This window comes from Nesoenas mayeri (genome assembly GCF_963082525.1).
Source record: "Nesoenas mayeri genome assembly, chromosome: 6".
Lineage (NCBI taxonomy): Eukaryota > Metazoa > Chordata > Aves > Columbiformes > Columbidae > Nesoenas > Nesoenas mayeri.
The window spans coordinates 2,329,995-2,346,130 of record NC_137545.1 but is presented as its reverse complement, the minus strand read 5'-3'; the positions used below and the strand labels follow the sequence as shown (position 1 = coordinate 2,346,130).

At 48.0% G+C, this 16,136-nt stretch overlaps 1 protein-coding gene across 1 annotated transcript in view; it reads right to left on the bottom strand.

Moving 5' to 3' along the window:
* The window catches only part of LOC308041712 (olfactory receptor 14J1-like), a gene marked incomplete at both ends in the record, with an annotated part of 115,898 nt that extends 113,106 nt beyond the window's left edge, over positions 1-2,792 (bottom strand). Inside the window, one exon of the mRNA XM_080346616.1 lies at positions 2,499-2,792. Within this exon, the coding sequence (XP_080202742.1) occupies positions 2,499-2,792 (294 nt within the window). The remainder of the gene's footprint in view (positions 1-2,498) is intronic.
* Positions 2,793-16,136: the final 13,344 nt, after the last annotated feature.

Genomic DNA, 16,136 nt, shown 5'->3' with positions numbered 1-16,136 from the left:
TGAGTCGTTCTATCAGTTTCCCAGGGATGGAGGTGAGGCTGACTGGTCTATAGACCCGAGTCCTCCTTCTTGCCCTTTTTGAAGACTGCAGTGACATTTGCTTTCCTCCAGTCCTCAGGCACCTCTCCTGTTTCCCAAGACCTGGCAAAGATGATGGAGAGTGGTCCAGCAACGACCTCAGCCAGCTCCCTCAGCACCTGTGGGTGCCTCCCATCCGGACCCATGGATTTATGGATGTCCAAATGGCCTAACTGCTCCCTAACCCAGTCTTCATCGACCGAGGCAAACTCCTCCATTGTCCTGACTTCCTCTGGGGCCTCAGCGGTACAGGGCTCCTCAGGACAGCCTCTGGCAGAGTAGACAAAGAAGCATTCAGTAACTCTGCCTTCTCTGTATCTTCTGCCACCAGGGCACCCACCTCGTTCCTCAGTGGGCCTACATTGCCTCTGGTATTAGTTTTATCTGCCACATAGTGGAAAAAGCTCTTCCTGTTGTCCTTGACCCCTCTCACCAGGTTTAATTCTAAGGAGGCCTTAGCCTTCTGGTTGCCTCCCTACACCCTCTGACAACAGCCTTATATTCTCCCCAAGTGGCCAGACCCTCCTTCCATGATCTATAAACTCTTCTCTTCCACTTGAGCATACCCAGCAGCTCCCTGTTTAGCTGGCGATGCAAGGACAGGGAAATATCAATATTTCATCTCCCGTTGCTAATACACATCCCGTTTGAAATAATGGGAAAAGCTCAGACATACTAATGAACTAATTCAATCATTTAAGTTGATTGTCAGGGTTAAACTACAGAACTAAACTCTGCTCCTGGCTATTTGCTGTGTGAGTGGGCTCTCTGTTGTGTGTGTGTTTGGGTGTAAACGTACGTACACGCTTTCCGGGTCAATTCTAAGTGATGATAGCCAGGAGGAGGAGGACACCAGGATCTGGAGAGACACAGGGTTGGAATGGCCAAGTCGGTAATATCTCTCAGTCTGGGCAGACCCAAAGCCCGGATCCACAGTGGAGGAACCACAGAAATGTGTGAGACAGCAGGTAAGTTCTGCGCGGGATGTATGGACCACTTGTGCAACCTTCACACCAGATCAGTCTGAAAGGAAGAACAGGACAGGGTCAGTTGTGCTGCTCATGGTTGTGTAAGCGCTTCTGTTGGTGTGGTGGTTGTGAAGGTACTGTTGCCTGTCGGAGCTGGTCTGTGTCAGGTTGACTTTCCTTTTGGTTGAGGCCACACTGGGTGATCTCTTACTCGTTGGACTCCAGTCACTGCCCACCTCAGGCACACATGGTTCACGTGTATCTCATGGGCTCTTTGGGCACCTCCTGATTCCTCTCCTGAAGGATGTCCTCTGCCCCATCATGCACTGGGACAGTGCAATCTGACCCTATCTCAGTGAACGTTCACCATCTTCTCTGTCAACAGACAAGAAGGAATGTGTCCTAAATCCAAACCTTGTTCTGTAATAGCTGCCAATGTGACAATGAGCTTTTCACTCAGGTTGTTTGGGGGGGTGAAATTCCTGGGCTTGTTGTTGATATCAGCTTATGGAACAACAGCCAAATCTAAAGAAACTGCAAGGGGGAGATGTCATTTTATTACAGAGAGGCAATGAAAAAGTCAGCTCCGAAACAATGCTAGAAAAAAATTTATACAGGTTTCAGGTGTTTAAAAATCATTTGTACTGGGTTCATTTCTCAAGAGTGTAAGCTGAATAAAAATGCATATGTAGGAACATCATAACTGTAAAATATATGTAAAGCTAACAAAATAAAAAGGATAAAACAAGAAATAGAGTACAAGCCTAATTGGGATACACTAGAAGTCATTTGTGTAGAATCACTGAAAATTTATTCAACATCGACTAATATCCATGAAATACATTTCCTAATGAACTCCTTGAGCTCCTGGTTCCTCATGCTGTAAATGAGGGGGTTCACTACTGGAGGCACCACCGAGTACAGAAATGACACCACCGGGTCCAGGGATGGAGAGGAGATGGACAGGGGCTTCAGGCAGGCAAATATGCCAGTGCTGACAAACAATGAGACCACAGCAAGGCGGGGGAGGCACATGGAAAAGGCTTTGTGCCGTCTCTGCTCAGAGGGGATCCTCCGCACGGCCCTGAAGATCTGCACGTAGGACACCACAATGAACACAAAACACACAAAGAATAAACAGACAGTAACCACAAGTAGTGCAGAATCCCTGAGGTAGGAGTGTGAGCAGGAGAGCTTGAGGATCTGGGGAAGTTCACAGAAGAACTGATTCAGTGCATTGCCCTTGCAGAGTGGTAGCGAAAATGTATTGGCCATGTGCAGCAGAGCATGGAGAAACCCCCTGGTCCAGGCAGCTGCTGGCATGTATGCACAAGCTCTGCTGCCCAGGAGGGTCCGGTAGTGCAGGGGTTTGCAGATGGCAATGTAGCGGTCATAACACATGACTGCGAGAAGAGAATATTCTGCTGTGACCAGGAACAGACAGAAAAAGACCTGTACAGCACATCCTACATCGGACATAGCCCTAGTGTCCCAGAGGGAATTTGCCATGGTTTTTGGGAGAATGGTGGAGAGGGATCCAAGGTCAAGAACAGAGAGATTGAGGAGGAAGAAGTACATGGGCGTGTGGAGGTGCTGGTCACAGGCTATGGTGGTGATGATGAGGCCGTTGCCCAGGAGGGCAGCCAGGTAGATGCCCAGGAAGAGCCAGAAGTGCAAGAGCTGCAGCTCCCGTGTGTCTGCGAATGGCAAGAGGAGGAACTGGTTGATGGAGCTGCTGTTGGACATTTTCTGCCTCCTCTGATGACAGACTGGTGAAGAAGGAAAAGCAAGTGAAAAGTTCAGAGACACTTTTCAAGGCAGAAAGTATTTTTTTTTCTCCTTTTTTTCTTTTAGATAGTCCTGTCCTACCTGTCTTCTTCAAGGGTAGAAATTCTCAGCATTTCTGTCATGAGACCTGAGTGGCAAAATGTTCACTGTCACTCAGTGCAGTCTGAGGGGAGCTGGGCTATATGTCAGTCTTGTTCCCAGCTCCTCATTGCTCCTATGTCCTTGAGATGGAGGATAATCACAGTCGTAGGTTGTCCTTCAAAGAAACATGACCCTGCTGAGGGTAGAGGCATCTGGACTTAAGGCTCAGGTCTCCAAACTTCTCCCTCTTTCACAGGGTGCCTGAGGGTGGAAGACACACCCCCCGTCTAGGCAAGACACACAGGGCACCTTTCAGCTGCCTGCATACAGCTGCTCAACACCATTTCCACAGTCTTAGCACCTCTGGGGCTTCTTTAGGGGCATCTCACAGATCGCAAAGATGCTGTGAGACAGCGGTGTCTGGTGTCAAGCACACAGCCTCTCAGGACACTGCAGGGAAATGGTCAAAGTGTCCTACAGGCAGGATCTCCTCTTGGCAAAGACATTCACTTCCCAAGCCCACAGCCCACATCTCCTGGAGCTTCACAGGTTAGAGGGAGGCTGGGGCTCCTCACTCACATGCAGACCCTTTTCTAGCAAGGCTCGAAGGGGTTGTGTCTGAAATTCCCCCAGCCCCACAAAGTCCAAGAGCAGGAGCAGGAGCAGCACGGACAGGTGGGAAAAGGAGGAACAACACCAGGATTCTTCTGCCAAGGGAGGCAAGAAGAGAGACAAAGACACTTGAGAAAGTCATCACCATAACCAGCCATGCAGGCAGCCTCTCAACCAGCAATGCTGCGAGGCATCACACTCACCCTGTGCTCTGCAGAGGGAAATGGGCGCTGGCTGGAGAGAGGCACCTCTCCTCTGCCAGAGCTCTGGCTGCAGAGTGGGCGGCTGCTGCCTTGTGCCCCACGGCCACGAGGACACAGACTTGGCTGGGTCATAGAAGAGGCCAGGGGGCTTGCTCAGAGGAAGGGCTCTGCATGGGAGGGGATGACAGGGAGTTTTCCCAGTTCTCATTTCCATGACTTTACCATTTTGTATTGTATTCTTTCCTGCCCACCTCTCTGCTTCATGGACCATTTCCACCTGCTTCTCTGTCCCCACATCATTTTCCTCACAGTAATTTCTGAGGGATCCCATCCCACCATCTATATGTTCAGTTCTGCCTGTCAGAAAACTCCCCCTGGGAGGGTACTGTCTAAAGACACCACCCTGCTTGCAGGTGGTAAAAAGCAGGTCAGACAAACTGTGGTGTTGCCAGCAAAGTGGATGCTGGTACTGTCTGTAGGCTGAGAGATAGGTGCAGCAGTTTATCACGTTCCTAGCAGACCTAATGATCACACCGCTTAATGGTTCAAGAGTCCCAGTCACTTCTCTGAAGTTACCAGCTCCTTTCCCCTTTACACCCCCCAGCATGAACTGAAGGCTAAAGCAAAACCAGGTTACTCCTGCCTGGACCTTGCTCTCAAATGAAAGGTCCTCAGAAGGAGGAAGGAACTGTCAGAAGGGCCCTGTGCGTGATCTGGAGCAGCCCTGGCACACACAGCACCCTTTTGAGAGCAGAAGGACCCTGTCCTGTTAGAGGTCACTCCTTCCACCCAGAGCTTCTCCCCTCAGTGTTCCTGGGATCTCCCCGGGGCAGGCTGAGCGCTGAGCTCTGCAGGACAGCCCTGGGTATGCCTGGGTGCTCACCCAGCTTCACACCCCTGCAGCCAATCCCTGGGAGAAAGGAGCTTTCATGGCCTCTCCCGCTGATGCTGCAGCAGGAAGAGGTGTTCACCTCTTCTAGAGAATGTCCTCCTTCTCCACGCCAGAAAACAAAGGAGAACCATTCTTACAATTCCCACCAGTCATGTTTCAGCTTGTGGAGATCTCTCCAGGAAATGCAGCTGCATTGTCCTACATGCAGAGACTTACCATGTTAGGACTGTGAAGATTTGTCTCTCATTGAGCACTCAGCAACCTACCACCCTACATGGTTTTTAACCACTCTCTGCCTGGCTCCTCTGCCCTCGGTGCTGCAGGCAGAGCCCTCAGCCCTGCTGCGTGTGCAGAGGAGCTGCTCCTGGGCAGAGCTGTCTCTCGGCAGCGCTGCCGCTTCCATGAGCTCCCTCTGTGCCAGGAGCCCAGCCCAGCTCAGCAGCACAGCAGCAGCCCAAGGGGGCACTTTCTCTGTCCCCTCTGGGCTCCCTCCAGGTGTCCCTGGGGCTCCAGGGGGACCTGCTGTGAAACAGGCTGACGTAACTACTTATTTTCTGACCTTCAGCTGGGGAGAGAAACTTCTTCCCAGCAGTTGATTTTCTCAATCAGAGACAGCTTTAGCTCCAGGAACACCCTTTTTGTTTTGTTATTTTTAGACAGGACACCAGAGAGTGTCAGAGAGGACTCTCCTTTATCTGTTCTGAGGGAAGGGATTCAGCTGAGTCAATGAAGTCTTCTCATGCTGAGTTTGTAGTCCTTAGAGCCAAAAGAGGAGCTAGCTCTATCCCATGCACACCACAAACCCACAGGAGGTGGGATTCATCTTTCCTCAGATCAGATGTGTGCAAAACAGGCTTCTGCACAGGAGCTCCTTGTCTCAGCTCTCTTGCTAATTAATGGAGGTGGAAGGCAGGGGGAACATGTTCAGACACAGACACCTGGTGACATATTTTTTTCCAGAGTTGACCAAGATGCACACAGATAACTGCAAGCCCTAATGGAGCAGTTCACAGAGACAGGGCAGCACCTGGGAGCATCTTCTTGGAGGCTGGTGGGAAATTCCTTTGGCCAACTTAAATGACAGGAAGTGCCCACATGTAGGACAACTGAACCTGTGACAATTCCTTATGTCCAGGGCAGCCTATAGAGGATTTCAGCTGACCAAATGGAGTCCTGTGGTACTGCCAGATCCAAGTGTCTCTTTTTCTGTTCTCCATCAGCTGTATTTTCTACATATGGCAATTGTTTCATGTGCATCCCTTCATTGCCTAACCTTATTCACGGTAGCTGAGTTATGATTTAATTTACAAATACAGGCCTGTTAGTGCTATGGGAGGTGCCGAGGCTGTCCAGCACAACTGCATACACCTGACACGGACAGCACAGGTCCTACACAGGAACCCTGTTCCCATTCAGACCAGTTGTGTGACAGGCACCTCTCAGGGAAACTCCAACAGATTTGGTGCTTTTGAGCCAGTGACTGAATCCTGCCACTGCAGTGATGCAAGGTCTGTCCCATCACTATCCAGTACATGTTGGGCTGTGCATGAGTACAAAGCACATCACACCAGGGTCTCCACACATGTTCCTTCACTCTCAAACTCTGCTGTTTCTTCTGTTCCCCATTGTTTAACCATCCCCTTGATGATTTAATCATGGATCAGGCCAATGACCTTCACAGTGTGCCTGAATCACAGGATGTCCACACCAAGACCATTTTCAACATCATCTCTAACTTTCTGATGATCAGCTCCACCTCAACCACAGGCACTCAGGGCAGCAGAGACACAAGAGACAGCAAACCCTTCTCCTGCTCAGGCTGCACGGCCCAGATCTGATTTTCTCTGGCTTTGGGGAGAGCAGGGTTTGTTCTCTTTGTGGGCACCTCATTTCTTCTGCCATCCACTCCAGCAAGTCTCTGCCCTGAAGGAAAGCCTTTGCACAACTGAGGTCTTGGGGGCTTGGTAGAAGGTCTCTTTCTTGCAAGACTGCTCTTACCCAAATGTGCCACAGCTGAGGTGCTGCAGCCCAGACAGGCACTGATGTCCCCAGCCTCGGGCACAGACAGGAGGGGCTGGAGCTGTGTGTGCAATCTCTTCATTCCACTTGGAGGGAATAACTGCTGAGGCCTGTTAGAACAGCTCACATGATTGGGGTGATGTGATAGGGGGTTTAGGATGGTCAGGAGGCCAGAAAGGTCAGGAGGGAAGTGTCCTCCATGTGAAGAAGGATGTGTGGAGCTCCTCTGTTGGATTAACAAATTAGTGAACCATTGTGGTTTAGGGTCAGAGGAGAGACTGCTAATGCTGACATTTTGGTGGTAGACAAAGAACCCATTTAAGTCCACTTGTGGCCTTCAATTACCCTGACATTCATTGGAAGGGGACCACAACAGCCTGCCAGTAGTCTGGAGGTTTCCAGAGGGTCTTGGTCAAGACACAGCTTGGGATACAGGTCTTTATAGCACAGCTGCCAGATCAGTCAACAATGGTGATGCTCAAATGCATCTGTTACTCTCAAAGAAGGAAGAAATGGACACGGATATGGAATTTGCTGTTGTTATTTGCTGTCATGACCGTGAAGTAGAGGGGGACTCACCTACCAAGGGGAAGGAGAAGAGTGCAGATGTTAGACCTCAGAGGAGCAGACTTGCAGCTTTTCATGGGAAGTCCACGTGACCAGCACAGAAGGGAAGCAGAGCTCTGTACAACTGGTGTTCAAGGACAGTGTCTGTCAAGCACAAGCCTGTACATACCAATAGTCAGGAAAATAAGCAGAGCTACTATCAGAGAAGCCTGGGGAAACAGAAAACTCCATAGAAAAAGGGAAGCATATAGAATCAGAGAATTATAGAATCGTTTCCGTTGGAAGAAACCCTCAGGATCATCAAGTCCAACCATAATCTCATTCAACTCTAGCACTAAACCATGTCCCTAAGAATCTCGTCTAAACGCCTTTGAAAAACATCCAGGGATGGTGACTCTAGCACTTCCCTGTGCAGGCTGTTCCAATGCCTGACAACCCTTTCTGTGAAGAACTTTTTTCCTAATATTCAATCTAAACCTTCCCTGGTGCAACTTGAGGCCAGTTCCTCTTATCCTATTGCTTGCAACCTGGGAGAAGAGACCAACACCCTCCATGCTACAACCTCCTTTCAGGTAGCTGTAGACAGCAATAAGGTCTCCCCTCAGCCTCCTTTTCCCCAGGCTAAACAGCCCCAGTTCCCTCAACCACTCCTCATCAGACTCGTGTTCCAGGCCTTTTACCAGCTTTGTTGCCACCTCTGCATTCTCCCCAGCACTTCAACATCCTTCTTATGATGAGGGGCCCAAAACTGACCCAAGGATTCAAGGTGGGGCCTCAGCAGTGTCGAGTACAGTGGCACAATCACTGCTGGCCACACTGTTCCTGATACAAGCCATGATGCTGGTGGCCTTTTTGGCCACCTGGGCACACCCTGGCTCATGTTCAGCCAGCTGTCAATCAACACCCCCAGATCCCTCTCTGCCAAGCAGCTTTCCAGCCACTCTTCCCTGAGCCTGTAGCATTGCCTGGGGTTGTTGTGACCCAAGTGCAGGACCCAGCACTTGGCCTTGTTGAACGTCAGACAACTGGGCTCAGCCCAAGGATCCAGACTGTCCAGATCCCTATGCATGGCCTTCCTACCCTCCAACAGATCAACATTCCTACTCAATTTGGTGTCATGTGCAAACTTACTAAGGGTGCACTCAATCCCCTTGTCCAGATCATTGATAAAGAGATTAAACAGAACTGGTCCCAATACTGAGCCCTGGGGAACACCACTTGTGACCGGCCGCCAACTGGATTTGGCCACGTTCACCACAACTCTTTGGGCCCGACTCTTCAGCCGGTTCTTTATCCACCGCAGAGTCCACTCATCCAGGCCATGAGCTGCAGCTTCTCCAAGAGAATGCTGTGGGATATGGTGTCAAAGTGTTTACTGAAGTACAAGTACAAAACACCCACAGCATCACAGCAACACAATGTCTTCCAGAGAGAAAGGGTGTCTTTTGCCAGGCCTTGAAGGTCAGGGTTTGGCCATTCTGGTGATAAACAAAGATGAAGGGCTGACATGGCATCAGTGCCACCTCTGCATTGCCTTTACCACCTGTAACCAGTGTCTTCAAGTTTTTGCTTCACCACCCTCCAGGGACAGGGACTGTTTGTTTCCTTCACAGCTGTGTCAATGATGGCCCTTCCTGGGGCTCTAAACACCATCAAAATCTTGGCTTTTGCTTCTGTCTTTTACATCATTAGAGGTTTATGCATTCTTTTAGTAGCTGCAGTTCAAGATCATGGCAGCAGAGAAGTCACTAACACTTAAATGACCTTTCAAGCCAAGTCTCTTTGCAAGGTTTTCTTAAAGGCTTCAGGTCTGGTATCAATGATTAGAGAGATTTCAGGACTGGAGCCAAACAAAGAGCATTTCAGTAATAAATAGCAATAAAGCAGAATTTCTTCCATTTCCTTCCTTGCTTGCCCTTAGCTCCCTTTCCAGAATAGGTGGTCTCAGCAATTTCCAGTTCATATTGATATGGAGCACCTCCTGATAAAGACTGAATGTGTCAGAAAAGTGGGAGCCTAAATCACCATGTGAATAAGGAGATCATCCAGGACACTTCGAGTCACACTACTCTGGATCAAGAGGAGGGTTTTCCTGGGAATCTCAGGTGCCATCGCACAGCAATACTTGTGTTCAGGGAGCTGGTCAAATGACCCATCTCCTTTTCTGTAATGGTGCCTGAGTTTGCTCATGTCATACCTGACTTGAGCCCAATCCACTCCTGGGTGTTCTCCAAACCCAACCCATTAGGTTTCTTGTGGTCTTTCAACTGACCAGAGAGAAGTCACCTCATCATGATCTTCGAAATCCAAGGACTGCTGCTTGCCTTTCAGCTTCTCTGATAGACACGACCATGTGTCTGCTGCCATCCCATCATGTATTCAGGCAGAATGGACATGACAACCTGTCTCCAAGCCCTCTTCCTGTGTAGGGCCTATGGGCAATTTGTCAGAGGTTCTTTCCCAGCCATGTTCCTGTTGCTGGCCTGTCACCTCCAGAGACAGAACTGACCTCTCGGTCCCCTTCACAGCCACGTGCTTCTTACTGGATTATGAGCTCCTGAGACAGAATTGACCTCATAACACCATACCGATCCATCACTCTCCTTATGGCCCAGGACCTGACCAGCCAAAACTGTGCCTGCTTTCTCAAATTTATCAATTATATTTCCTACTAACTATTTGAGTGGAGAAACATTCTTCATAGAAACTGCTGTTTATGTGACACAATTTGCATGTTCTCCTATACCTCTTTATTTACTTTTTTTCTTCTACCTCCAGCTATCCTGCCTTCAAAAAAACTCTACAAGGGAAAGGTTCATTGAATCACAGAATAGCTCAGGTTTGAAGAGACCCCTGAACATCATCTTGTCTCACTCTCCTGCTCACAGAAGAGTGAACCAGGTGAGGTTGTCCAAAGCATTGCATCATCCAGAAAGGCACTGAAAGTGCTCGGCATCACATCATACAGGGGGAGAATAAAGATGTTCAACCATGTTGACTCAGGTGCTGGTCACTGAGTGATTCCACTGGTGACTGACTGCATGAAGGACTTTGTATCACTGATGATATTTGGGCTTGATCATTCAGCCAACTTCCCACCCAGCATCCACTTCTTCAGCTGACAGCACCAATCTGGCTATGAGGACACCATGGGACAACATGTCTGAGGCCTTAAAAATTTCCGTGTACACAACATGTGTTTCTTTCCACTGCCTATTTTGGTTGAGCAATCCCTTTTTTGCCCCTCAAGTGCCTGGAAATGACTACAGGAAGACATGCCCCCTTCCCAGGGACAGAGACTTGCTGATCAGCCTGTGATTCTCATAAATCCCTTTCCTGACTTTCCTGAAGAAGTGTTTGACATCTGCTTTTTTCAAGGACTTCAGATCCTCTCTGATTGTTCTGTCACTTTTGAGGGGACAGTCTGGAATCACAGGCAAGGGTGACATAGCAGACAGGAGCACTTGCAATGAGCCTGTCCAAGGCAGCTGAGATGAATCTTAGTGGGCCACTGGGGTTTGTTCCTGGAGTCACACACAGAAACGTCAGGGTCTGTCAGGCATCCTCATCTGGGCTGTTCTTGTGGACTCCTTGTGTACCCAGGGATGTTCAGAGACATTCTTTCCTTTCACACACAGACGCAGGAGTCACAGTGTCTCTCTGGCTTCCTGTTGCCGCTGTTCCAACTGACGGGAGGCACTTCAGCCTTGTGGTGTGTCTCCCTGGTCTGCACTTGTCTGAGATGTCCCATGTAACGAGGAACGGACACAGGGATCTCAATTCAGGGAAGCACATCCCAGTGCTGCATTCAGGTGTTTTTCCATGGGATGTTGCTCCCAACATGAAGTGACCTTGAGACACTGTTTGTCCCACTGGCCTTCATGGAACTTCCAGGAACACCTGATGGCATTTGTGCTGACTTGTGTGGCACCCAACATGGGGTTCAAAAAAAAAAAAAAAAAAAGGCTAAAAAGAAAGGCTAAAGTTTGGCACTAAAAGGGGATAAAATTTGGAGATTTTGGTGTTTTTACTGCTGTGATGCAGATTCAATTTTCTTGGCATGGTGCGAGCTCATAGGGTTGAGATACTCACAAGTCCTTGTGCTTCAGATATCATCTAGTAGTATTAAAACAGATTCAATTGTATTGATTTAAAGGTACCATGACATAAGTTGTATGAGTTACTCTCTACAGTGTGTTCTGCAGTACCTTATTTGTGCTGGGCATATTTCACTAATAGGTTCGTGCTTCCTGTCATGTCCAGAAACTGGTGTATGGTGATGATGTTGCTGTGTGGATTGGCACTGGTTTATTTTATTATATTCCAGCCGGTAATGAATTTATATTCATTACTGTTGTATTTAGACAAATTTCCAGTAGAGATTAAAGAGAAATACACCTACGTGTTTTCAAATTGGATGAGCCAATCTATCAAAAAGCTAACTCACAAGACCTTTCTTTTTATGTTAGGACAGATTACAGATGTTTTTAAGAATTTTGAGTATCTTTGGGTATTTGATCGTACTCTGTTGATATTGTCAGGTTTGCTGAATGTGTGTCAGTTCATGCTAGTGATAAGAGAGAGGAGGCTAAATAGGAAGACTGTGTTTATTCCAGCTCCTGAGATATACGTTGTGTCTGCTCAAGCCTTGGTGACAGGCTCGGCACTTATGGCATATCCTAAGGCAGCTACTACAGCCACTGCCCCCCACCCTTCACATGGGGCAAAACAGCCAAGGCCGCTGCTCCAGCACCCACAGCCGCTGCCCTCCCAACACCAGGCTCTGCCGCTTCTCCAGCCTCAGTGACTGACAAGACAGCTACTGCACCCCCGACACTGGGCACTGCTGCTGCTGCAACCTCCACAACAGGCACTGTAGCTATGCCAATGGTGGTGACAGTCATTTATGCTCTGGAAATAAATCAAGAGATACCGAGCCCATGTCAACATCACTTGCTGGTTGTAAGAGTCACAGAAAAGACCATTCATGCTGCAGATGACGGCCAAGAGGCATCACCAACGCAAGTGGTATTGAGGCGCGGAATGACCTTACAACCCTTGAGGTTATAAAGAAGGTATGTATTTATTTACGACATCGGACACACGGGGAATCATTTCACCTAATACGTGTGTAAAATTACAGTAGCTGTGAACTTGGTTAAACGCAGTAAAGTGTTACATATTCATGAAAGTTTTAGGAATGCCTATACATATTCATCACCTGTCCCCGAGAAGGCGGTTCTTATTACAATGAGTTCCGGGAGACCATTTCCATAATCTCCACCTCTGGCTCCTCCTGGTTGCAGCTGCGCAGTGATCATGAACCCGGGTCCTCTTCTCTGTACACGGCCACCTTTGGTCCAGTGTGATGAGTTGGTTGGGTTTCAGACTGCTGAGTTGGTTAAAACTGGCATATCTCCTGTCCTGTGCCCAAATTTCTGTAATCTAGTTCACCCAAGGATGCATCAAGGATTATTATTTTTGCAAAGCGTCAGTGAAGTCCTTTTTTTCGTACAATAAGTAACAGAGTTAAGCAAGGCTAGGCAATAGTGATGTGGGTTAAAGGGTTAGCTCTCTAAGTGTCTTTAGTGATGTGGGATAGGGTTAGTTCTTTAAGTGTCAAGTGTTAGTCTTTTTAAGTGTTAATTAGTTAATTGTCAATTCCCTGTATCAGTATCATCAACACAAAGGGAAGAGGAAGTGATAGCCACTTGATCCTTTCCTCCAGGTGAGCTGAGAGATCTGTGAAAAGACTTCAGTCGTTGTGAAGGTGAGAATGTTGTAACCTGACTGCTCCAATGCTGGGATAATGGAGCTGATGGTCCACAACTAGAAGGCAGGGAAGCCAGGCAGCTGGGATCTCTGTCAAGGGATGCCACCCTCAATAGGGCAATTTCAAGAGAGACTGACTTCTCCAACCCCTGGAGGTGACTCCTCACAGCTATGAAAGCAAGGTTTCCCTTCAAGGAAGATGTTATATGCAATCCAGGGAAATGGAAAACTATAGAGAGAGGTGTCTAGTTCCTGAGAGAATTAGCTGCACGGGAGATCATCTTTTTTGAGCCAAACAGCCAAGAGGGGACAGACACAGATAGAATCAATTTTACTCGACCTTTGTGACACAGGTTTGTACAAAATGCACCACCTGCATATGCTAAGTCATTGGCAGCAATGGTCTGGACAGCTGGAGGTGGATAAAACTTTTCTGATGTGATCAAGCAGCTTAGCAACTTTGAGGACAGCCTTGCTGATTCTCTACGGACTTGTGTCTCAACTGTGGAGAAACTGTGTGAAAAATCTGATGACCGGTTTGAAAAGATGTTGCAAGAAATCAAAACACTCAGAGAAGACAGGTTCCACTCACAGCCTGTACACACCTGTGTTTCAGCTATTAGGAGAAGGTGTTTCCAATCCGAAGAGAGAGGATAGAAGAAGTCCACAAAGAGAGGCACACTGTGGTTCTTCCTACATGAGCAGGGAGAAAACATGAGGAGGTGGGATGGAAGACTTACCTCAGAATTTCAGAAATGAGTACATGAGTTAAAAGGAAAAACTTGTAGGAAAATGACTGCTCTAGTCTCCAGAAGCAGCAGAAGAGATTCTGATCCTCTTGAAGAAACCTCTAATTCATACCCAGAGACTGTGCAGACACAGCCAGGTGGAGAGAAGGGACAACAGAGTTTATTGGACTGTGCTGATATGATGGCCTGGTACAACACACCCCCAGGAGTACAAATCTTTGGTGGACACTGGTGCTCAGTGCACGATAATCCTCTCAAACTATAAAGGAACACAATCCATTAACATTGTTGGAGTGACTGGGGGATCCCATCTGTTGTAGAGGCTGAAATGAGCCTAACTGGAAAAAACTGGCAAAAGCATCCCATTGTGACTGGCCCAGATGCTCTGTGCATCCTTGGCATAGACTACCTCAGGAGAGGGTATTTTAAGGACCCAAAGCAGTATTGATGGTTATTTGGCATAGCAGCTGTGGACACTAAGAATATTGAACAGATGTCTGATTTGCCTGGTCTCTCAGAGGACCCTTCTGTTGTAGGACTGCTGACGATCAGCAGGTGCCAATTGCGACCACGATGGTGCATCACTGAAAATATCGCACCAATCGAGACTCTTTGATTCTTATCCAGAAGCTGATTCATCAGCTGGAGGTTCAGGGTGTGATCAGTAAGACTCACTCACCTTTTAACAGCCCAATTTGACCAATGAGTAAGTCTAGTGATGGGTGGAGACTGTGGCCTGAATGAAGTTACACCACCACTGAGTGCTGCTGTGCCTGACATGCTAGAACTGCAATTTGAACTGGAGTCAAAGGCAGCTAAGTGGAATGCTACAATTGACATTGCTAATGCATTTTTCTCTATTCCTGTAGCAGGAGAGTGCAGGCTGCAGTTTGCTTTCACGTGGAGGGGTGTCCAGAACACATGGAATCACTTGCCCCAGGGGTGGAAACACAGTCCTACCATCTGCCATGGACTGATCCAAACCATTCTGCAACCAGGGAAAGCTCCAGAACACTTGCAATATACTGATGACATCAATGTATGGGGCAACACAGTGAAAGAAGTCTTCGAGAAAGGTGAGAGAATAATTCAGATTCTTTTGAACGCCAGCTTTGCCGTAAAATGAAGCAAGGTCAAGACATCCAGTTTTTAGGAATAAAATAGCAAGATGGTCATTGTCAGATCCCAATAGATGTGATCAATAAAATTGCAGCTTTGTCTCCACCTGATAATAAAATGGAGACACAGAATTTCTTGGGCATTGTAGGTTTTTGGAGAATGTGTATTCCTGACTACAGCCAGATTGTGAGCCCTCTCTATTGAGTGACTTGAAAAACAACCATTTTGGGTGGGGCCCTGAACAACGACAAGCCTTTGAACAAATTAAGCGTGAGATAACTCATGCGGTGGCCCTTGGGCCAGTTTGGACTGGACTAGATGTTAAAAATGTGCTCTACACCACAGCCAGAGATAATGGCCCTACCTGGAGCCTCTGGCAGAAAACATCAGGAGAAACTCAAAGTCGATCCTTAGGTTTTTGGAGTCGAGGATACAAAGGATCTGAGGCCAACTACAATGACTAAAAAAGAGATACTAGCGGCATGTGAAGGGGTCCGAGCTGCTTCAGAAGTGATCGGTACTGAAGCACAGCTCCTCCTAGCACCTCGACTGCCGGTGCTGAGCTGGATGTTCAAAGGGAACCCTCTACGCATCATGCAACCGATGTTATGTGGAGTAAATGGACTGCATTGATCACGCAACGAGCTCAAATTGGAAATCCCAATCGCTCAGGGATCTTAGAAGTGATTAGAGAGTGGCCAGAAAGCAAAGACTTTGGGATGTCTCCAGATGAGGAGGACGTAACACGTGTTGAAGAAGCACCACCGTATAATACTCTTTCAGAGACTGATAAGCAGTATGCACTGTTCACAGATGGATCCTGCCATCTTGTAGGAAAACATTGAAGGTGGAAAGCTGCTGTGTGGAGTCCCGCACGACAAGTCACAGAAGCCACTGAAGGACAAGGTGAATCTAGTCAGTTTGCAGAAGTGAAAGCCATCCAGCTGGCTTTGGACATTGCTGAACAAGAGAAGCAGCCAGTCCTTTATCTCTATACTGACTCATGGATGGTAGCAAATGCCTTGTGGGGGTGGTTACAGCAATGGAAGAGAAGCAACTGGCAGCACAGAGGTAAACCCATTTGGGCTGCCACACTATGGCAAGACGTTGCTGCTTGGCTAGAGAGCCTGCCTGTAAGAGGTCATGTGGATGTTCATATGCCTAAAAGTTGAGCCACTGAAGAACATCAAAACAACCAGTAAGCAGATCAGGCTGCTAAGATTAAAGTAGCTGAGGTGGATTCAGACTGGCGACATAAAAGTGAACTTTTCCTAGCTTGGTGGGCCCA